The 24,290-nt window shown below is 40.8% G+C and overlaps 1 protein-coding gene across 2 annotated transcripts in view; it reads right to left on the bottom strand.

Annotated features, from left to right (window-relative positions):
* Positions 1-1,983: 1,983 nt before the first annotated feature.
* GPR176 (G protein-coupled receptor 176) overlaps positions 1,984-24,290 on the bottom strand; it is a 119,471-nt gene continuing 97,164 nt past the window's right edge. For both annotated transcript variants that reach the window (XM_003314605.7, XM_009428779.5), the window contains exons 2-3: positions 9,841-10,093; positions 1,984-5,098 (exon numbers count right to left, since the gene is read on the bottom strand). In XM_003314605.7, the coding sequence (XP_003314653.1) occupies positions 3,976-5,098; positions 9,841-10,093 (1,376 nt within the window). In that variant the 3' untranslated portion in view covers positions 1,984-3,975. The remainder of the gene's footprint in view (positions 5,099-9,840; positions 10,094-24,290) is intronic.

Raw genomic sequence — 24,290 nt, forward strand, 5'->3', positions numbered from 1 at the left:
GCTCATTTCCATTTATTTTATACGTCTTGCACAAAAAGGCTTTTGATGCTACCCTGGGCATTGATACTTATTTCAATTTCTATTTTATTCACAGATTCCCAGGTTATTTACCATGACTCATTTCTCTTTTGGTTACAGAGCTCTAATGTGGCACATTAGTTGGGATACAAATCTGCTAAATATTTACAACTATTTGGGGAAAGTGCATCACTATGTTATGGTATTATTGACACTGTATGTTGAGACATTGGTACACTACACTTTGAAAGCATTAACCCTTTCCCTCCACCACAATTCCGCCCGTAATAAGCTTTTTTCCTTGTGCATCTCTGATCCAACCTGTAGCAGCAGCTCCATATGCACAGAGCCACCTCACCTCGGGCAGGTCTGCCAAGAGCTCAGCAGTACCCAGCTGGGATGCAGCAGTGGCTTTCCTCCTCAGATGAACCAGACTGGTGCTTGAGCTCCAGATGTTCATTTAGCCCACCAACTAACTTGCAGTTTCTTTCCTACAGATGGGGCCACTTTGGATTTGCATATCTGTCCTTAGATACTCTATGTACTCGGCTCTGCTCTTACTTCGATACGGTCATTGAATGCATTCATATTCAGATATGGCCTACACGTTAGTGGCCAAGGTGAACCTTCTTTTAACATCCTACTTTTTTCAACTGAGAATTGTCTAGTTAAGAAATACTCTGGCTTACAGAGTTATTTTTTCTTCAGGGAATCTAATAGTCCCTTGGCATTATGTATTACCCCAAAGTATCATCATTATGAAAATTAATTACTGTTAGAATAACTGGGGAAAAGACCTATAGTTTTCTAAGAATATTCCACATAAGCTGCCTAGCCACTTTATTTTTTTATGTAACGTGTAAGTGCTAACACTGATATAGCTGTACTCTGTGCCAGGCATTATGTTAAACAGATTATCTCATTTAATCCTAACAGGTGCTCTATGCCTCACTTGGACTCCCTGAAAACAGAGCTTGAGATGAGGGCTTTGTGCAGGTAGTATGTTTGGGAGGTGATCCTTGAGGCATGAATGAGGGCTGCAGAAAGTGAGTCAGAGAAGGAGAAAGTAGAGTCAATATAAGGCTGCATTATTGAAGTGCCATGGTGGGCCACAGGGACTTAACTCTGTGTCAGTGACCTCTTGAGAACTGGACAGAGGCCTCCCACAATTGTCCAGCAGGACAGGAAGCAGGGGTATTTATCCAGTGGTTCCCATGCCCCACAGGCCAAGGATTATTCCCAGACACAGGGAGCTCTGCTTGCAGGGAAGTGAGTAGATGCCACCAGCAACAGCCCACTGCGGACACAGCTAAAGTCATAGGTGAAATATGTGAGAAGGGGCAACAGAAGCTTCTGACACAATTATTATCCTCCCATTTTACAGAGAGGGAACTGAGGTACATGGAGGTTACTTCATCCTCCCAAGGTCACAAGGCTAGTCAGTGTGGGGCCAGGATTTAAACACAGGCAATCTGACCTCAAAGCTCATGGCCCTAACTGCTGTGCTCCTGACCTCCCGCAGGAGGGATGATGACGGCTGCACTCCAGGCTTCCCTTGTGCAGCTCCGCCTAGAGATTTGGGTGTCTATCGCCAGTTCAATCTGGAACCCATCTTGGTGATATTTTTTCAACTGCTGCAGTTCCTCCTTAGGGAATTTATTTTCTTTTAGTTGCAACAACACAAGAAAATGCTACTGAAATGCCACATCTGCATTCATGAGAAAAAAAAATGAATATCTTTCATCAGAGACCATGTAGGAAGAGACAGGTTCCAACAGTATATCACTTGAGGGAGAGAAAAGGGGGAGAAAATATAGCTCATAAAACTTTTCTTGAGTTCAGAAACTGCTTTTCAATTTTTTATTAAAATGTTATTCTTCAAAGAGTATAGAAATACACCTGGCAATGACCTGTTAGTAGTCAGCCAACTGCTTCAAACATACATAAGAAACATACCCAACCAGATTCTGCCTCATCAAAATTTATTAAGTTGTACATATACAGTATATTATCAGAACAACACCAAAGGGGCTACACTTGACAGATTCTCCTAAAGTGGACATAATTTTCCTAGAGATTATTATTCCCCTTGATAAAAGTTGTAATGATTGCGAAAGCTTTGAAAGATAAGCTTGAAGGGCCACAGCATTGACTATCAGGGCAAGGAGCTACAGATGCCATGCACGCAGGGCCCAGGAGGCAGCAGAGCCGCAGGAGGCTGTGGCAGCCCCGTTTCTGCTGTGAGCAAACAGTGCTATGAGGAGACCAACACAAAGAGGAAGGTGCTTCCTCTCCAGGGGTAGGGTCTTTGGGTTCACATTCAGAAACACAAGACACCACACCCAAGAGAAGAAAGGAAAACAAAACTCCCTACAGGGTCTGGGCTCCCTCCGAGAGACAGGGCCAGTGTGGCCAAAAGAGGGCACGAGTTGAGATGTGGAAGTTTGCTGGTGAGGACACCCACCTCCCTTCAAGCTTGCTCAAGGCACCAGACTAGCTCCTGTAAGTACCAAGAGCAAGAACACAACACTCTAGAGAAAAGGGCAGAGCTGGCGCTTGGTTTGTCCTCACTAACAGGGAAGTATTATCTGCGGTTCTAATTCAACCTGGTGAAATCCACCCCAGAGGGGTCCCAAATTGCTTGTGAGGCGGATGAGTTGAGGACACTGCCCTCCCTCTTCTACCCAGTCTGGCTCCTACAACGACAGGGAAGGAGGGAGTGAAGAGCTCATCTGGGCCAGATGTTGCCTTGGCACTCTACAATGATTATTTCTCCCTGTTCTGTTCCTCCTCTGTGTCCAAAATTAAGAGAGAACCACAGCTGTACAAACAGACTGAAAAGGAGACTGGCCACACCTGAGTTCCGGAGTCTTCCTCGGAAGGAAACCATCTTTGTCAGATTCTTGCCAACCTTTTGGGCAGAGTCACCTTTCCAAATCAGGCCTTTTCAGTTTGATGTTTCCAAAGGACCCAGCTTACACTAATTCTCCATTTTAAAAATACCTTTTAATTCCAAAAGTTTGCATAAGATGATTTTTTCAATATATTTGACTCATACTGGTTGTTACATAGCACCTTTCATGTGAGATCATAGGGAAGAAAAAAAAACTACAGCGCCATAGGCATCTCTCAGGCATCTCCCCCGTAAGCTTCTCTCTCATTTGTTGAGAAAACACAATTTAAGGTGAAAGACAGAGCGAAGACTTTTCAGTGTTTTCCAGCCAACACTGACCCTGACTGGAGGGTGCAGGTGTATCTCTCTGAGGCACTGGTGATGCCAAGGGAAAATCAGAATTATCAAGGACAAAATATCTCCCTTACTCCCGGGCACATCTATTGCCATGTGTACCATAGGTGAGGAATCGTCATTCCTTACCTACATCCCAGTGAAAGGGACGAAGGGTATCAGGAGAAACAGTGAGTCATATGACTGGGGCTTCCAGAGAAACACTGTAAGATGCCAAATCCCTACCTTCTCAACAGAAAATGTTTGACATGTTTAAGTTCATCAAACAGGCATTTTCTCTGGAGCCACCATGCTCCATCATGATCTTGGAATTCCCTTAGAGTGCTCCTGCTCCCTGCTCCTGTGAGCTCTGAAAGTCTTCTCTCTGTGTGTTCTCTGCAGAGCCCAGGGAAGTGAGGCATCCTCAGAAAGTGCACATGGGGTACCCACCTCAAGACCCATTCAAAACTGCCCAGCTCTTGTCCCCACAGAGAATAATGTGGACTTCACTAAGGACATGGATCACTGAGATGGATATATATACTCCCTCAATAAAGAGGACACTGGATTTTATGTAGATTTCCCTATCATTCAAAAGCATCTGGCCCATATTGGAGGAATCAACTCACACTGAGTTGCAAGGAGATCATACAATCACATGGCCACAGCATTCCCACACTCTGGTGGGAATATGGAAGCTCCCCGTTGCTTCCAAGAATTTACAGTCCTTGCTAGGAATCCACCTTTGGAAAAATGCTCACTTTATTGTTTCTGCTCATCTTCCGCTCCACCCTGCCTACCTTGGGCACCTTTGTCTGGATCAACTCTTCTGGGGTGTTGCCCAAGGGGGGAAGCAGCCGCTTCTTGCTGTTTCGGGTCTCTGAGAGCCACTGAGGAGGCAACTCAAAAGGCCCAAAGCCAAACTGCAGGGAATACTTATCAGGGAATGTTTCAGGTTCCACAGGGGCTGCCGGTGCCACCTGGGATATAGAGTCCACTGTGCTCAGGGGTGGGGCAGAGGGCGCAAACTGTGGCCCCTGCTCTCCCTCCAGGCAGGTGCTAAATATCTCCTTGGCCTGGAAGTCAGCTGAGCCAATGTACTTGGCCTCACTCTCTTCCTCATCCTCTGTGGGCTTAAAGATCTGCTGCTGCCCAATGTGGAACATCTCCAGGAGCTGGCTACCCGAACGTATGCTGGGTTCCAGGCTGGCCTCAGCCATGCCGCTCCCTGTACTGACCACATTACGGCGACTGTACCGGTGGTGTAGTTGCACCAGGGTCCCTATCAAGCACTTGCGGACAGATTTGTTCACAGTAAGAAAGAGAACAGGGTTTGCCAGCAGAGACACTTTGGGCAGCCAAACAGCAGTGAGCAGCAAGAAGACGGAAGTGTCGGGGACATTGAGCACAGTCTGGTAGACGACCAGGGTGGCATAGGGCACGCTACACAAGATGAAGACCATCACCATGGAGAGCAGGGTGGCGTGCAGCTCGGCCTCCCGCTGGGAGGCATAGGGAATAGAGATGGTGTTCTGTGGGGTCCGGAGTGCTGCTATGATGACCTTCTTCTTCTGGCTGGCACTCAGGGCCCGTCGGATCAGTATCAAGAAGAGGAACACCACCACCACAGGCACAATGACCGTGGTGATGTTATACACCAGAACGTACACCAGGTGGCCCAAGGAGTTGCTCCAGACTTCCGTGCAGGTGGACGTGGCATAGATGTCGGCCACATTGGTTACAGCAAACACAGGGACACTGGCCACCACTGCATGGGCCCAGATGTACATCACCAGTTCACGGGACTTGGCATCAGATATTTTCCTCTCCAGTGGATAGAGGACTGAGTAGTACCTGCAAGATACACAAACAAAATTAATTCCACAGAAGATACTTTTTAAATTAGGGGAATCTAAATCACCAAAAGTAGATGAGAGGGAAGAAAGGTCAAGTTCTTCTATTCGGCCTAAGACAGAAAAGCACTGGGGGAATCCAGGAAGCCAGACCTAAGTTTTGAGGACTTTGCAAGTACAATGAGAAGCGTCACTAGACCAAAAAATAAAAACCTTTCCAAAGGAGCAGAGGAAAGCCCTGTCCTCACGAGGCTTTACAGAAAAACAAGTAAATAATTTCAATTCATAGCTAGCTTTATAATTATTGCTACCAGGATGAAATCACAAAGAGTGCCCTCCATATAAAAGATTTCTCCATCTGCTATAAAGATATCTACTTTTCAATTTGAGGGTAAAGGGTAATTGGTAAACAATTTTATATGGGCTAAAGAAGCTTTAGGGCAATTTTCAAAGCTACCAACAGAAATAAGTTTGTCTACATACATATCTAAAGCAGACTTATGCCACAGTCCAGATATCATTAACAATTAAAGTTGTTCAGGGCAGAAGAACCAGTATGAAGAATGGACTCTGACAAGGTCCTTCCACAAAAATCAATTCAGCTGACAAAAGTTATGCCTGCTCAACAGTCATTGCTCCCATGATAATCACTCAGTAACCCTAAGGGCAATTAATAGGTCTAAAATGCCTGCACAATTAGATTTTTGTTAAAATCAGATGAGACATTGTTTTTCCTTCCAATATTTAACTTGATCATTCTGTAAGCACCTAAACAGAATTCCAAAAGCACGCCGTTTCAATATCACCAGTGATCTGAGGGAACTGAATAACTCTTTGCACCCTAGAACCACATCTGTAGTAAAAGGGCTGCCACTAGCTCTCAGAGATATGGTCAGTTTCTTCACATTTGCTTGGCCATATCTGTGCAGTCAGTTAATGCTGGGGTTGACCTTACAACCTTAGTGACACCCATTCACTCACAGGGCAAGTAAGCACATAAGCTTTCAGATAACAAGTACTTCTTTTTTTTTTTTTTTTTTTTTTTTGAGATAGAGTCTCACTCTGTCGCCCAGGCTGGAGTATAGTGGCGTGATCTAGGCTCACTGAAACCTTCACCTTCTGGGTTCAAGCCATTCTCCTGCCTCAGTCTCTCGAGCAGCTGGGATTACAGGCATGCACTACCACGCCTGGCTAATTTTTGTATTTTTAGTAGAGACGGAGTTTCGCCATGTTGGCCCAGGCTGGTCTCGAACTCCTAACCTCAGCTGATCCACCCGCCTCGGCCTCCCAAAGTGGTTGGATTACAGATGTGAGCCACCGTGCCCAGCCTCCTGTAACAGGTACTTCTGAGCACCACCTATGCACCAGGTCCTGTGCCTGGCACTGGGTTATAAGAATGAAAAGACACAGGAATGTCTCTAAACCCAACGGGGACAAAGATACACACACTAACAATTACGAACAAGGAGATGACAGCTCTACTAGAGGCAGGCACAAAGGAGGTACAGGTAGCGCCTAAAGCCACCTGGGAAAATAGCAAGAGAGGGAGACACTGCAGTGTAGTCTGGCAGGGGGACCAGCTGAAGGGGAACATTCCAGGCTGAAAGAGATGGGATGCAAACACAATAGCGACCATGGACAATCAGGGAAGGAGGGAGCATGGTAAGATGTGTTCCAGATTTCTTTCTGGGAGGAGGGAAAAAGAGAAAGAAGTGCATAAGTGATGCATGCTTTCACTTTTTTTTTCTCTGAATATAGATAGTTTTCTAATGACAACTCAGTAAATATGTGATGGCCCCACCTGTACACATGAATAGATGCTTAGGAGTTCACTGGCTCTGACTGCCATTTGCTCACTGACATGTAACAAACCCAGGCTTCCATTAATTTCCAATCTGTTGGGAAACAGATTGCAACATAAGCACACAGGCTCACTATAAATAATGTTCTTAGTGTGTACACCTCTAAACAGTGATGCAAGAAGTGTAGATGACCTCCCGATGAACTTGCTGACTTAATACCATGAAACGAATAGCTATGAAGGAAGTGAGAGAAAAGACCGTCTTCTCTTCTTCAGGTGTACATGTGGATGCTTGTAAGTAATTTGCATCTGTGAATAACAAAATAGGAATTCACCAGCCCTGTTTTCCTACTAAAAGGACTTGTTTTACTTTTTAAAATTATGATAAAACTACAGTAGCTTTTCTGCTGGAAAGAAAATGAGAATTTCTTACTGTTTTCGTATTTCTTTGTTTAAGACCAAGGCCCCAGAAGTAACCCACAGGGATTATTGCATTGCTTCCAGGTGTAACAGCAAACTGTTCAGAATAATGTATTCTCCTTGTTGAGTCTTATTTAAACAAAAAAAAACTTTTCAGGATTCATAGCAGCATTACTCACAATATCCAAAAAGTAGAAATAACCTAAATATCCACCAACTAGTAAATGGAGAAACAAATTTAGTATACTCCTAAAATTAAATGAATATATTATTTGGCCATGAAAAATGAATGAAGTACTGATACATTCTATAACATGAACTTTGAAAACATGCTGAGTGAAAGAAGCCAGACACAAAAGAACACACACTGTATGATTCCACCTACATGTAATGTCCAATAAAGCAAACATATAGAAAAAGAAAGTAGATTCATAGTTGTTTATGATCTGGGGATGGGCACAAGGAGTGACTGTAAGTAAATGGGCACAAGTTTCTTTGTGAGGTAATAGAAATGTTTTAAAATTATATTGTGATGATGGCTGTACAATTCTATAAATATATTAAAATTCATTGACTTGTATACTTCCAATAGGTGAATTTTATAATATGTAAATTATATCTCAGTCCAGAATATCAAACTGAAGACTTAAGACTTTACCACAGCAGGTACTACCAGGGGCATTCAGAAGGACACTGAACACAAAATGGTTCGACATAAAATGCATTAGTGTACCCACCAGAAGTACTCTTGAGAAAGGACCCTGACTTCACTCTTATATTCCAGTCCTGTGCAATGGCACTTTCCAGATATTCAAAAAGCAATGGAAGAGACATGCAACGTCACCATAAAGCAGGCGTGGCAAATTGGCATCTCAGGGCACACATTCATCTTGCTGAAGGGATTCACATGACCCACATAATACTTTTTGAAAAAAAAATTAATTGCCAACATTTTTAAATTATGGAATTCTAAACTTTTTTATTCCTCTTCTGAAAGAATAAAAAAGTCCTGCCTACCGAGTCTAGATTCCTACAAAGCAATTATTAGCTGCAACTGCTGAGTGGCTGATCCCCATGAACGAGAATGTGGACACACTCTCCACGTGCCACAATTGCAACCTGGTTATTGCTTGACTTGTCACCTGCCTTGCTTGGCTCCATGGATGGTGAGATTCCAGTCCCTTCTAAGGAGCTGGAGCTGCTCCCAGCAAGATCTGATGGTAACATGATTGCAGAAATATATCTAAGGAAGAATGTGCCATCAGAAGGGAAGCCTGAGAAAGAGAGGCAAATATTGGTGCAGCCCATCCTAACACAGGCCATAAATAATTCACTTAATTATTTCTACTGCTCTGGAATCTAAGGCTCAGAAAGTTTAAGCAGCTTTACCCAAAGCCACTCAGCTAGAAAGCTATGTAGGCAGGACTCAAAGCCAGGCTTCTATTCCAACATCCATTCTCTTAACCACAATGGCAATGACTTCTCCCAGTATGCTGGGGGCTTCGTGTGACTCTGTGTCCCTCCATGCAGACAGCACCAGGCAGCTGAAGAAATCAGGGTCCCTGGCCTGAGAGGCTGAAATGACTCTATAGATGGGTTCTACAATCAATACCCTCACAGGTCATTAAGGTATTATGTTTTGAATGGACAAAGAGTTCTAAATTTTCAAATTAATCTAAAATGTAGTTAAATTTTAACATAGGGCATAAAATCAGAATAGCCTGCACTTTCCCTTCAGCAATGTTTCCTCTATGTTAATCTTGAAATCAAAAGTACTCATGGACATAAAATACTTTTCAATTCTTGTTTGCTTACTTAATTCAATTCTCTAGAAAATATTATCTAAACTGTATTCATGAAGCATTAGCTAGAAAGGAGAAAGGCAGGAATTTGCTGATTACGAGATCTTTATGCAACTTTGATAAAATTGATCAAATTATGTAGAATGGCAGTAACTAAGATGTAAGGTTCACTTCCAAATGAACATCTTTTTAAAGAGGATAGGAAGAGAAAGCAATCACCACTGCAATATGAAGCCTTGGAAATAAATCCTCCAGAGGAATTCTGGTGTTACCTAGCCAGATCCAAGTGGACCATCTAATCGTTTGTTAAATAACCACTGACTCATTCCCTTGTTCTTTCAGAGATGTTCCATACTGCATCAAAAAGCCCTAATTGCAGAGTTATCAATCAGATGAAAAATCTACTGCAAATTGCAACACAAATACCACCAACTGCAACCAAGCTGAAGTGACACCATGATCTAGCAGCTCTGCCCCAGCATCCTCACCATGGAACTCCCATCCCCAGGTCTTCTCTCAATGGTTCTATTTTCCATGGCTGTTGCTAAATCCACCTGTCCTTTGTGAGGCATCTGTTTTGCACATTTATTCCCTTTCTGTTGATCACAAGCTGACTAAAAAGCAGTATACGGAACACTGACTACTCATCATTTGCTTCATGATGCTAATTTTTTAATACAACTTAAAAAAAAAAGTTAGCCCCTGGCTACCTGATCTTACCTGTCCAAAGCAATAGCAGGGAAGCTGAGGATGGTCACAGAGCAGAATACTTTGTGCAAAAATTTGACGACCTTGCAGAAGAGCATGGTGTAGATCCACCAGCAACAGTGAGGACTGGTGCTGAGGATGATGTCGAAGGGCACACAGACCAGGCTGGCACAAATCCCCGAGCAGGCCAGGTTTTTAATGAACCTGTTGGTGACAGATTTGAACACGGTTGTGCGGCAAGTTGACCATAACACCATGAAGTTTCCTGGTCAGATATGAAAGAAAATAAAATAATTTAAATAAAAATTTAAGAACTAAAAAAAGGAAAAAAGTACAGGTTAAAAAATGTAAAAAACACATTTGAGAGTTGATTTTCAAAAGATTTAATGTAAATCCTAATATTAAAATTTAACATATATGATACATTACAGTCAATTTATGTGAAATTATTAAATCACATATCAATAAGTCTAGAAAAAATTTAGTGGTGAGTTTCTCTATTTAATTTTGGGCAAAATAGTATTATAACGATGGCTTAGTCTCATCAGTGTATAAACAATTTGCTAGTTGTTACTTAATCCCAGGCAGTCTGCTCTTATCAAGTTTTCTAGTGACCTCCATGTTGCCAAACTCTGCAATAGAAATACAGTGCAAACCGCACATGTCATCTTAAATTTATGGTAGCCATGTTTTAAAAAAGTAAAGAGAAGCAGGTGAGATTTTAATAATATTTTTTATTCAACCCAACAGATCCCAAATATTTCAACATGTAATGATTACTTTAAAATTATTAATATTTTTCATTGTTGTTTTTGTACTAAGTCTTCAAAATGCAATGTGCATTTTATTTTACACTTACAGCACATCTCAGTTTGCACTAGTCACCTTTCAATAGCCACATGCAGCTAGTGGCCACCACACTGGACAGCATTGTTCTAGACTTCAGCAGCAATGATGCAACCAATCATCTCTCTTTGAGCATTGTCCTCTGTGGCTTCCACAGGCCTACAATCTCCTGGTTTTCCTTCCACCCTCCCGCTTCCGCCAGTCCTTGGCTGCTGCAAGTCTACTCTTACCAGGTTTTACAGAAGAGCATGGTACAGCTCCGCCCCCTCTATCCTCTCTCAATAGCCTCTCCCTACATTAGACTACCCATTCTGGTAATTTTCCATCAAAATGCTGATGACTCCCAAATTCATGTCCTAAAGTAGGGTTTTCCCCTCAACTCCAGAATCCTTTTTCCAGATAAACTTCTGATACCCCTCTCAATCCCCACCATGTTCCTCAAGGGTTTACCTACTCCGATGCCTACTGCCTAATCTCATACCTTCCTTCCCCTGGCTTGCTGGGCTCCAGCCACTCTAGTCTTTGTGCCGTTCCTGAAACACATCAGGGCTAATCCTGCCTCAGTGCCTTTGTATACATTTTCTTATACTGCTTGGGATGTTGTTCATATGTCTGATTACTTTAAATCCCAGTCTTAGTTTAAATGCTGCCTTGTCAAAAAAGCCTTCTCTAACCATTATTTTATTTTAAACACTAACTGCTCCTGCCTCCATTATGCTCCATTATCATATCCCATTGCATCCTTCATAGTTCTCATCACAATTATTCATTTGTTGACTTGTTATCTCTCCATTTCATGAAGAAAAACTGTATCAATCTTGTTCACTGTTATAACTCCATGCCTAGCTCAGTATCTGGCACAGAGTAGGCATTTGATAAATATTTGTTGAAGAAATGAATTTGTAAAATAAGCAGACACACGGTAGTCAAAAGTCCCTGTGGTAAGAGAACCCCTTTTGTAGTATGTATGTCATGTAAAGATATTCTAAGTCAGCAAGCAGTTCCCAAATCTCACCATACGTCGGAATGACTGTACCAGATATACTGAATCACAGTGCATAAGTATGGAAATGGGAACCTGCAACTGTAACAGGCACGTTGGTACAGTTGGCCCCCAGACTACAGTTTCTTTTAAACCACTTTTAGACAGAGTCCACAGCCCCATGCTCAGACTCTCACAGGGAACCAGTCCTCAGGTGTGCAGGGCAGCCTGCTGAGGGGTTTTATTAGCATTTACATGCTCATGAATGAGGAAAGTTGTTTTCATGCTGTTATTTCTTTAAAACCCAAGACTGCTATAATCACATTTTATTTCCATCTATTTACATGCCTCTAGACAGCATGCAGAGCCTAATCTCTTCTGCTATTAAGAACCTGAGGCTAAATAGTCCTATGTTCTTTCCATTCTCTAAACCTCTGCTCTCGCTCTCTCCTCATTTAAAACTGACTCATTTGGTTCTAAGAACCTGAATTGGATGAACATGTCAGGATACAAGCACCCATACCCAATAGGCTATACATTTAAAAATAAATGTGTGTGTGTGTGTGCGCGTGTGCATGTGCATGTGCATGTGCATGCCCACACAGCAACAAAGCAAGGTAACTATATGATTATTTAACCTCATTAGCACTTCAGATTCTCCTTCATTTTACAAGGCATACCAAGTAAGGATAACTCATTATATATTTAAGTAACAAAATTTTCAACCTCTATATACTTTATATATACCTCTATATACTATATATAGAGGTATATATACTATATATACCTCTATATATATTTTAGAGGTCACATTCTAAGTCACCTAATCTACCCTAGAAATGATCTAAGCTCTGGAACCATTCCAATTCCCTATGTATTCCCATTATACTTTCTAATGTTTAATTCCATGACAATACCCAATGCCATTGCTGTGGACACAGCAACACAATTAGGACATACAGCCCATACAACCAAAAAGGAAATAAGAGGTAGAGAGTGGTGACATTGGTACAAGTCTGCCCTCCCTGGGACTGCTGTAACTATGTCATTCCTCAAGAAAAATAACTAACGGATACTAGGCTTAAGACCTGAGTGATGGCCGGGCGCGGTGGCTCATGCCTGTAATCCCAGCACTTTGGGAGGTTGAGGCGGGCGGATCACGAGGTCAGGAGATTGAGACCATCCTGGCTAACAAGGTGAAACCCCGTCTCTACTAAATATACAAAAAATTAGCCCAGCGTGGTTGCGGGCGCCTATAGTACCAGCTACTCGGGAGGCTGAGGCAGGAGAATGGTGTGAACCCAGGAGGCGGAGCTTGCAGTGAGCTGAGATCGTGCCACTCCAGCCTGGGTGACAGAGTGAGACTCCATCTCAAAAAAAAAAAAAAAAAAAAGACCTGAGTGATGAAATAATCTGTACAACAAACCCCCATGGCACATGTTTACCCATGGAACAGACCTGCACATCCTGCACAACTCTGACAGACAGTGCTTGATTGATAATGAAGAACCTTTTTCCAACTAAATTTTGCCTCTGCAAAATTTTAGCTTTGGTTGTCCTTTTAAACCGGTTTATTGGCTTTGCATCTTTGAGAGCAACAATCCTGGCCTGTTAAAGAGACTAGCAACTAAAATGAAAAAGATATTCCAAAAGAGCATTGGGAAATCGTGTGCATCTGAGAATCCTTCTGGGAAAACAGACACATTACCTCTTTGAAAACTACCAGCTTCCCCAGAGACTTAAAGCAGTAAAAGATCCATGGCCATGCTTGTACAGAAAGATAACATGCCACCCAGAACATTCTAAAAACTAGAACTTGAAAAAAGCTAATGCAAAGTGGAGGTGATATAAAATTACAAGGAAAAGCCTATGACAGACTGTGCCAAGAGGGAGGCCAGAGTGGATCGACAAGGGTCAGAAAGCCTACAAAGGAACTTTTACACTTAGTATACACCTTGTGATGCAAGAGGAAAGTTTAAACAAGTAACAGTAACCCCATAATAGAAGAAACAACCAGCCAACCACTACTTTGTGTTGCTGGATTTTTAAATGCCTTATTTGCTTCAGTTTGCAGTCCAAAATGTAACCAAGAAGAGTCTCTTGGATTTAAAGAATTGTGTGAAGGGCATATTAGGAAAGGCTTTTAACTAATATGCCAGGTAACAACAGGAATGACTTTTAACCTAACTATGCATTTATATATAAAGTAGCTTTCTTATAGACAGCATATAGTTGGCTCTTGCTTTTTTTAACTGATCTGACAATCTCCATCTTTTAATTGGTATATTTAGAATATTTGTGTTTTTAATTTTAATTTTAATTTTTTTTTAGAGACAGGATCTCACTATATTGCCCAGGCTGCTCTCAAGCTCCTGGGTGCAAGTAATCTTCCTAGCTCAGTCTTCCAAGTGGCCGAGACTACAGATGCACGCCACTCTACCCAGCTACAACATTTACATTTAATATAATTATTGATATGGTTGGATTAAAATCTGCCATCCTGCCAGTTGTTTCCTATTTATCCCATCTGTTCTTTTTTCCTTTTTCTCTTTCTGATTTAGGATTATAGGTTGAGTATCCCTTATCTAAAATGCATGGAATCAGAAGTGTTTCAAATTTCAAACTTTTTCAGATTTTGGAATATTTGCATCATATTTACCAGTTGAGCACCTCAAATCCAAAAATCCAAAATCCAAAATGCTTCAATGAGCATTTCATTTGAGCATCATGTTGGTGCTCAAAAAGTTCCAGATTCAGGGTGTGGTGGCTCACACCTGTAATCCCAGCACTTTGGGAGGCCAAGGCGGGCAGATCACGAGGTCAGGAGATCAAGACCATCCTGGCGAACATGGTGAAACCCTGTCTCTACTAAAAATACAAAAAATTAGCCGGGCGTAGTAGTGGGTGCCTGTAGTCCCAGCTACTCAGCAGGCTGAGGCAGGAGAATGGCGTGAACCCGGGAGGCAGAGCTTGCAGTGAGCCAAGATTGCGCCATTGCACTCCAGCCTGGGTGACAGAGCGAGACTCCGTCTCAAAAAAAAAAAAAAAAATTCAGATTTTGGAGCATTTCAGTTTTGTATTTTCAGATTTAGGATGCTCACAGTGTGACTGAATATTTTTTATAATTCCATTTTATCTCCACTGTTGGCTTATTATTTATACTTCTTTTACTTTTTTTAGTGGTTGCCTATATTTACAACATACATCATGAATTATAATCTACATTCAAATACTATTACACTGCTTCACATGTAATATAAGAATCTTATAACAGTATTGTAATGGTTAATACTAAATGTCAACTTGACTGGATTGAAGGATGCAAAGTGTTGGTTTTGGGTGTGTCTGTGAGGGTGTTGCCAACAGAGATTAACATTTGAGTCAGTGGACTGGGAAAGGCAGACCCACCTTCAATCTAGATGGCCACAATCTAATCAGCTGCCAGCACGGCAAGAATAAAAGCAGCAGAAAAACGTGGAAAGACTAGACTGGCTAAGTCTTCTGGCCTCCATCTTTCTCCTGTGCTGGATGCTTCCTGCCCTCAAATATCAGAATCCACGTTCTTCAGCTTTTGGACTCTTGGACTTACACCAGTGATCTGCCAGGGGCTTTTGGACCTTTGGCTACACACTGAAGGCTGCACTATTGGCTTCCCTACTTTTGAGGTTTGGGGACTTGAACTGGCTTCCTGGCTCCTCAGCTTGCAGACGGCCTACTGTGGGACTTCACTTTGTGATCGTGTGAGTCAATTCTTCTAATAAACTCCCCTTCATATATACATCTATCCTATTAGTTCTGTCCCACTAGAGAACCCTGACTAATACAAGTATATTCCTAATTCCTCTCTTCTAAGCTTTATTTTTTTTTTTGAGACAGGGTCTTGCTCTGTTGCCCAGTCTGGAGTGCAGTGGCATGATCCCAGCTGACTGCAACCTCCGCTCCCCGCAGGCTCAAGTGCTCCTCCTGCCTCAGCCTCCCAAGTAGCTGGGACTACTGGTGCATACTACCATGCTTGGCTAATTTTTGTAGAGACAGGGTCTCACTATGTTGCCCAGGCTTGTCTCGAACTCCTGGGCTTAAGTGATCTGCCTGCCTCAGCCTCCCAAAATGCTTGAATTACAGGCATAAGCCACCATGCCTGGGCCTCTTCTCAGCTTTTTAAACTGATCTGACAATCTCTGTCTTTTAATTGGTATATTTAGAATATTTACATTTTTGTTGTCATACATTTTACTTTTATATAAACTGTAATTCAATATACATTGCTACAATTTCTTCTTTCAGTAGTCATTTAACGTTTAGAGTAATTAAAAATAAGAAAAAATCTTTTATAGTTACCTCCATTTCAATCATTTCTGGAGATCTTTATTTCTTTGTGTAGACACAAGTTTCTGTCTGGTATCACATTCTTTCCACCTAAGGAATGTCCCTGAGCATTTCTTGCAGTACAGGTCTGCTAGTAATGAATTCCCTCTTTTTGGTTGTCTGAAAAATGTCTTTCTTTTTTCTTCATTTTTGAAAGAGTATTTTTGCTGAGGATAATATTCTGAGTTGAGAGGGTTTCTTCACCCAGCAGTTGAAAGATATCACTCCATTGTCTTCTGGATTACACAATTTCTGATAGTAAGTTTACTGACTCTTACCTTTGCCTCTCTGCGTATAATGTGTCTTTTCTTTTCTCTACCTTCCTTCAAGATTTTCTCTCTTTGGTTTATAGCAGTTTAAATATGATGTGTCTAGTTAGTTAAATATGATGTGTCTAGTTAGTTAAATATGATGTGTCTAGGGGTGTGTGTGTGTACGCACATACCTTGGTTAGGACTACGGTTTGATGTCTTTTATCATCATTTTAATAGCTACATAAAGGCAACAGTGCCTTCATGGTCATGCCCTAATTCATTTTATCTATTTTATATTGATGGGTTTTATAAACTGTTTCCAATATTTCATTATTATACAATGCTGACATCAACATCCTTATATATATATAATCTTTGGGAATTGAACTGAATATTTACTGGGGATAAATTACTAGAAGCAGAATTTCTGGGTTAAACAGCTTGCACATTTTTAATATATATTACCAAAGGACTCTCCACAAATGGCATGTGAGAAAGTTGGTGTCCCCAAATGCTCACTAAAAGTTCTGCAGCCTCACTAAAATGTTTGCAACCATGGCATGTGAGAAAGTTGGTTTCCCCAAGTGCTAAAAGTTCTGCAGCCTCACTAAAATGTTTGCAACTGTGCATATTTCCTCTATCCTAGGATTTATGTCTTTCTATTTCTAGAAAATTTTCACCCATTGCCTCTTTGAATTTTATCCTGCCTCTTTCTCTTTATTCTCTTTTTCTGGATTTCTTATTAGACTTATGTCAGACCTCATTCTATTGATTATATCTCTTAACCACTCATTCTTATTTTCCATCAATTCACCCTCTTCTGAAAACTGGGTGATATTTCTCAGGTTTACCTTCAATTTTTAATCCATTCTCAATTCATCTGGAAGTAATCATATATCATCCCCTCTTTTATTTAAAATTTGTATTTGCGTCTACCTCAAATGGCCTATTCTTTATTCCTAGTATTCAATTAGTTTACTATGGCTTCCATTCCTTCGTTAATCTGTAATCATTTTTTAAATGCTTATGGTTTCTTTCAGATTATTCTGTTGTATCTACTGTCTAGAAGAATTAATTTTGCCACCTGTTGGGTCAGCTTGCTCTCCTTTCTAGTTTTTCTCAGATGGTTCCTAATATTCAATTATGAGCTCATAGTCTGTGGGGGTTGTTTTTCTGTGGTAGGTTATATTGCCTGGCTATAGAAGTGTTCCAAGTGGCTGGCCAAGCACACATTAGTACTTTGTTGCACTTTTGTGAGCCAATAAAAGACAATATGGCTGACAGATCATTCTGAGAAAGGTTAAGTTTGTAGCGAAATTTTTATCCTAGGGAGATGCAGAATATTTTAATAACTAAGGACATAGATCCTGAAACCCAACTCCCAGACTCAATACCCAGCTCTGTCACTTACCAGCTATGTGGTTATGGGTAAATTACCTTCTTTGTGCTTCAGTGTCATCATCTATAATGTGAACATAATAACAAAGTCTATGTGCAAGAGGCATTGTGAGGGCTAAATTAGTCAATACAGTAATATATGTACAGTGCTTAGAACTGCTTCTTGTGAATAGTATGTGCTGTTTAAGTGTTATACGTTACTGTTACTATTATTTACATGAAGGTTTCAGAGGGAACCAAGAAAAGGTCTGAAAGAGAGAAAAAGAGAGAGGTTTGGCCAGAGGAAAAGAAACATGGAGCTGTGTGTAGAGGAGACAGAAGGGGACAGCTCAGAAGGGAGACAGAGGGCCTTGGGAAGCAGCCAGGAATGTGACATGGTAGGACTGACTGGCCCCAGTTTCCAAATGGAACACTGAGGTCTCCCAAGGGAGAATCACCCAGGTTTGCCCTGTGAAGGCCCCTTGAGTGGTGCTCCTCTGGCAGAATCACATCAGATTGTCTCATGTGGTCAGAACGGGTGCCCCGGGACCATGAAGTTTGGGCAACTGTGGCAAACTCAGTGCTCTTCTTCAGGCCTGTAGAGACACAAGTTGTCTCTCTCCTCCTTGCTGTCATCTGGATTCAGTGACTTCACAAAAGCCTTTCTTTCTCTCTAGCAGAGAGGGCAGGAACCACTGTGAGGCCTGCTTTTCCAAGAATGTTCAACCTTGACTCAAAGCAAACATGAAACATCTCAGATTAAGGATATCCCTTCTCCAGATAGGTCCTGCTTATAGAATCTATCAAGTCTACTATAAAATGTTCAATATACCACACAGAAAATGTAAATTAATACAGCCATTATGACAAACACCAGGGAGGTTCCTCAAAAAAGTAACAAGAGAACTATCCCATGATTCAGCAATCCCACTACTGGGTATATATCCAAAGGAAATGAAATCAGTATCTAAAAGAGATATCTACACTCCCATGTCCATTGCAGCATTATTCCCGATCACCAAGATGTGGAATCAACCTGTGTCTGTCAAAGGATGAATGGATAAATGGACGAATGGCATATATACACAACAGAATACTGCAGCCTTAAGAAAAGGAGGAAATCCTGTCATTTGCAATAACACAGATGAACCTGGAGGAGATTATATTACATGAAATAAGCTAGGCACAGAAAGACAAAGACCACATGATCACATTTACAGGTGGAATCTAAAACATCCAGAATCATAGAAGCAGAGTGTAGAATGGGCTGCCAGTAGGACGAAGCGCTGGAGAGATACCAGTCAAAGGACACAAACTTTCTGTTAGGAGAAATAAGTTCAAGAGGTCTACTGTACAACATGGTGACTACAGTAAGCAATATATTATATACTTAAAATTGCTTTAAAATGTAGATTTTAAGTGTTCTCAGCACAAATAAAAATACGAGATAATGCACATGTCAATTAGCTTGATTTAGCCACTCCACATTATACACCTATTTCAAAATACATGTTGTACAACACAGATATATACCATTTTTGTCAATGAAAAATATTTTTTAAAAGCAATAACAAAATAAAATGTCTAACAGAATTCCTGCAGTAGCACACAAACATGACATGCCTTAATAGAATGCCAATATGAATTAAAAACCACACAAGGTTATGAAAATCAAAAAAGATATCAATGACCTTGGCATTGTTTCATTAAGAAAAAGTAAAAATCTCAAAGTAATGATAACTGGCTGATAGTGTTTTAAATCCAATTAGCTAGACAGCTTGAAACAACCATGAGATTATTTCATCATTATGAAAAGAGTTTTCTAAAATGTTATCTGACCAAGGATATGTTACAAATAATAAAACAATGATTCTAACTATGCTTGGTTACTTGTTTAATAAAAAACAACAACCAGCCAGGTGTGGTGGCTCACACCTGTAATCTCAGCATTTTGGGAAGCCAAGGCAGGAGGATTGCTTGAGGCCAGGAGTTCAAGACCCACCTGGTCAACATAGCAAGACCTCATTTCTACCAAAAATAAAAATTAAAAATAAGAAAGCTTAGCCTGGTGTGGTGGCATGCACCTGTAGTCCCAGCCTCTTAGGAGGCAGAGGCAGTAGGATCACCTGAGTCTAGGAGTTGGAGGCTACAGTGAGCTATGATCACAACACTGGACTTCAGCCTTGGTAACAGAGCAGGATTCTGTCTCAAAAAAAAAAAAAAAAAAAAAAAAAGCTTTGAAAAACATTAATCAATCCAAGACATGTTCCCAGTAGGTAGCCAGCAAGCGCCCTTGTGCATTTAGGCTCACAGGATGAGCAACTAAAAATTTTAATCAAGACGGAAAAAAACTATTCCATTTTTTGCCACCATCACTAGAAAGCAGTGAAAGCATTCCTGAATATCTGAGGGCACTGCTCTATTTGTTTAGGTATAATTCAAATGTAGTTTCACTATGACACTTATTTTTGAAAAGAGTTGGTTATGTATTCATTATTTGTAAATAAATAAATAAATATTGCCAGAGAATATTCATTATTTGTGAGACTGACACTTAAATCCATATTGAAGAACAGCAGAGGTACAAAAGTAACTTGATTGATTTCACTAAAGGGATTCAATGGTTCCCTACTGCCGTTAAAATAAAACAAGTTTAAACTTCTCAACATCATACAACACCCTTTAAGATATAACCCCTGGCTACCCGCACACCTACTAACTAATGTTGCAGCATCGTGATGGAATGGGATAATCCTGGAAATCTAAAGGTCAAATTCATGTTTTTCTCTGAGTCCTTACAGCTGCTGCCCAAGCAAAACCTCCAAAGAGAATTAGAAAGAGTGAGAGAGAGAGCAAGAGAGAGAGCGAGGGAAAGACAAGATAGGAATACAGAACTCCTCAGCGTAGAGAAGTCAAATGATACCTGGAGAGTTCAAAAAAAGGCACTGTTAAGCTCTGTGGAGCAGGGAGTATGATGGTGGGCGGGGAACCAACATTAAACAACTGAGTTTCATAGTTCACACTTCCAAAGCAAATAGTTCTAAAAAGTTCTAAATAGCTCTAAAAAGGATTCTATCTTACTTTGATTTTTTAACAATATTGTTCTTTAATCTATGCAGATACATTTTCCAAGTGACCAGAGAGTCAGTGTTGACTGAGTGATAAGAAGTTTTTTGATTTGAGGATTTTTGCTACTGGTATCAGAAGAATTATGGCCAAAGAATGTAGGGGAACACCAGCTTGCAGCCATAGGGCTATGCCTGGCAGTGTTCAGTACAATTTGCTCTTCCTGCCAGTCTAAAAGTTTGAGCCTCTTCCTCACTAAAGAAGTGTCAGTTTGCTGTAACTTATGATTAAACTAATACCTGCCCAACTCAGTTTAAGCTGATTGCTATTGGCATGAGAAAATCATGTTATTTTAGCTACAATTAATTTGATTCCAGAGGATTTTTTCTGAAATGATGCAGAAAGTTCAAACTAAGCAAGAGTTGAATTAACAGGAAGAAGCTATGTAGTAAGTTCATTAAAATTCATGGTGAATATTAAATAATTACTTTGAATGAAAAGCATCTTAAGAAATATATATCCCCTATGGATGTTTCTTCTCAGAATACTTGTTCCCAAAGATAATGCAGATAAAATATTAGCAAGATTCACTTCTGTAATATATAAGAATATATAAAGAGACTCCAACAATAGCTTCATCCGGTCAGCTCCTGTGAGGCCACACAAGGGATTTTAGGTGAGTCTACAACAAATGCGCATATCTTTTAGCAATAATGGTATCCCAAAGGGTAAGGCAAACTGTATAGCATGATCAAAACAAAACTATTTCAGCGACCACAGTCAAGTCTGCCCCATCCTTGGGGCTCTCTCACGGAATTCACAAAGCCCCTGAAATTAGTCATTCACGTCTCTCAACACACAGCAAGATAGATACGGAGCCATAAAGTAAGAAGAAAAACACAGTCGGAATCTGAATTGATAACTCTCCTCCTTATATTTTCAGTGACTTGAATTTTTTCCATATAAATCAACTGGAAAACTTTCATGGCTTCACAAGATGCTTTCTCTCTGGTTGCTCATATTAGGTCTACTAACCTCCTTGAGAAGCACATTATTCTCTGAAAAGCTATAGCAAGAGCCTTGAAATCATCAGCCCTACTTAGCTGTGACAGTGTTGAAACACTTTAATAGCAACAGGTTCCACTTCCCTACTTCCCTTTCTATAGGTATACGGAGAAAACTTCCAGAGAAAAGAAGGAAAAGTTTTACCTAACTCTACCCATTGTTAAGCATGCTCCCTTTGGACCAGCATCCAAACAAGCCACGCTTGATGGAGTGGACGTGCAACAGCTCACTGTCTTAAATATCTACTACACAGGCCATCTTACCAACAGGCCCTTGCCTATATTAAATTACTCATGCAAAAGGCAGGGTCCATATCTTCTGCACCATTCACATTGCACTTAGGCTTCATGGGTTATTTCTCCCCTTGCATATTGTAAGATTAAGGAGCCTGAAAAGAACCTTATCTGAAAACTCTGTCAACCCTCATTAGCACCAGACATGGTTTTATATCTAGGGGTTGCTTCATAAAGACCTAAATAGATGAATAAATTAAAACTTGAAGTTTAATATAACTTAACAGCATCATCATTTTTTCCTGTGTACTCACTTTTATAACTATACCTACTGATGAGAACTACCTTCAACCAACAAGCTGAATGTTTACTATCTTCCCATTGCCAACACACAGTGTCAGAGCTGCTTAGAGAGATGTATTCAACAATGATACATCATGCTACACTGTAATTAGTCTAGTGAACGTACAGGGAATACTCATGCACTCTATTCTACTCCCTCTGTCCCAGTAACTATAATTATGCAGTCTGAAAGGAAAAAATATGTTGGAAATATTTCCAAAGACCCCAAGGGTACGATAATTAGAGGACTAAGAAAGGAAAGTGAGCCTGATCCTGCTTCAGTCCACTGGGACCTAGCATAGCTGATGTGAACTGGAGAAATAAGATTTTGGAAATGAAAGCTTCTTACTCCTTATGATCTGACACAATCTGACAATGACATTAATTAAAAACTGAAAATGTCATTCATTTTTCTATAGCTGAATTTAGTAGGCAAGGCAGGAGAAAAAGGAGAGGCCTGAGGGTAAGGAGCTAGAAATGGCATTCCAATTCTTCTAACAGATTTGGGACACTCTCCCACTACTGAGGAGGTTAAATTGCTCTAGAGCAGACCTCCTGTGTGTCCTTCACCACTTTCTCCCGTCCCTGCAAGGAAGGAGAAGGCCAGCAGGAGAGGAGTGTTTGCGCAGTGAGGAGCTGGGAGAGCCAGAATAGCAGATGGGGCAAGAGCTGGGGGTAGCCAGATCCAGGACGAGGCAGGAGATAGCTGGCCAAGACAGGGAAGGCTCTGGAAGGAAGTGATGGATCTGAAGGTCACAGCAAGGTCAAGAATAGAACACTTAACCTTGCTCTGACCTGAAAGGATGAGTTATAGCTCACAGGCCATGAGAGCCAGCCAGCTCAATAAGAGAATGGAATAAATGCTCAAACAGAATGCTGGGAGCCTAGAGCTCTGTAGGAAGGAGGGAGAGGGGCAAAGTAAACAAAATAACAGATTGGCACATTGGTAGCATGGAAGGAACTTGATAACTAAGACACTCTGGCCTAGACCCAGAATATCTATGATTCTAGACCCAGAATAATATCTGTAATAATATATATAATTCTAGCAGAATATCTATGATTCCTTTTGAGGTAAGAACTAAACTGGCAAAGTATATGTAAGGGCTTTGCAGATGTAACATGATTTTGGAAGTACTTGCCTGTAATGAAGTGCATGTGGGTGGGCAGAAACAACACCTTTTGGAAAGCAAATCCTAATACTTGCTTTTCTCTCTTTTCTTCTTCAGCCCTCCCTCGAGTAAACATGGAGAGAGTGGAAGAGAAGAGGGCAGAAATAGAGAGCAAAACAACAGGGAGACTTATTTCAGTTCCATTTCTCTCCCCATGCTAAGCGCTATTTTGTATGAGCATTTCCCAGTGACTTTAAGCAACGGAGACTTTCTGTGCCTGAATCTTCATTAGTCACATTGCTGAAAACTGGACAAAAGGTTTCTTTGCTTTGTAGCATTTTCTAAGCATCCAAGATTCATGATGGTGATGGCCACAGTGACACAGATACGCAGAGGAGAATTCGCCTAACATTTTAGCATTTCATGAATAATCAGTTTCCAATTCCTGCATTTTTACTCTAATATTAGTTGATTTGAATAACATTGAGTTATTTACCATGTAATTTTCCTGCTGGTTCAAAATAATGCAGTTTTGAAAATGCTATTAGCCTGTTTAAAGCAGTAAGATCAATGAGGAGATGTGACCTCTTATTTTCTCATTATAAAACAAAATGCAAGGGAAAGAATTTTCTATCCTGGGAAAGATCGATTTTCTACTTTCTGAGTTTGTAAAATATTGGCTTTCACAGTGCAATCAATGTCACTGAGTCAATGTGGATGAAGCAAATAAGATAAAATATAAAATCTGTTCATTTTCATTAAGCCACAGTTTCCATTAGTCTTGCCCTTGGTGTTATTCTTATAAAGGCTTAAGTATGCA

Source organism: Pan troglodytes, chromosome 16 (genome assembly GCF_028858775.2).
Source record: "Pan troglodytes isolate AG18354 chromosome 16, NHGRI_mPanTro3-v2.0_pri, whole genome shotgun sequence".
Classification (NCBI taxonomy): Eukaryota; Metazoa; Chordata; class Mammalia; order Primates; family Hominidae; genus Pan; species Pan troglodytes.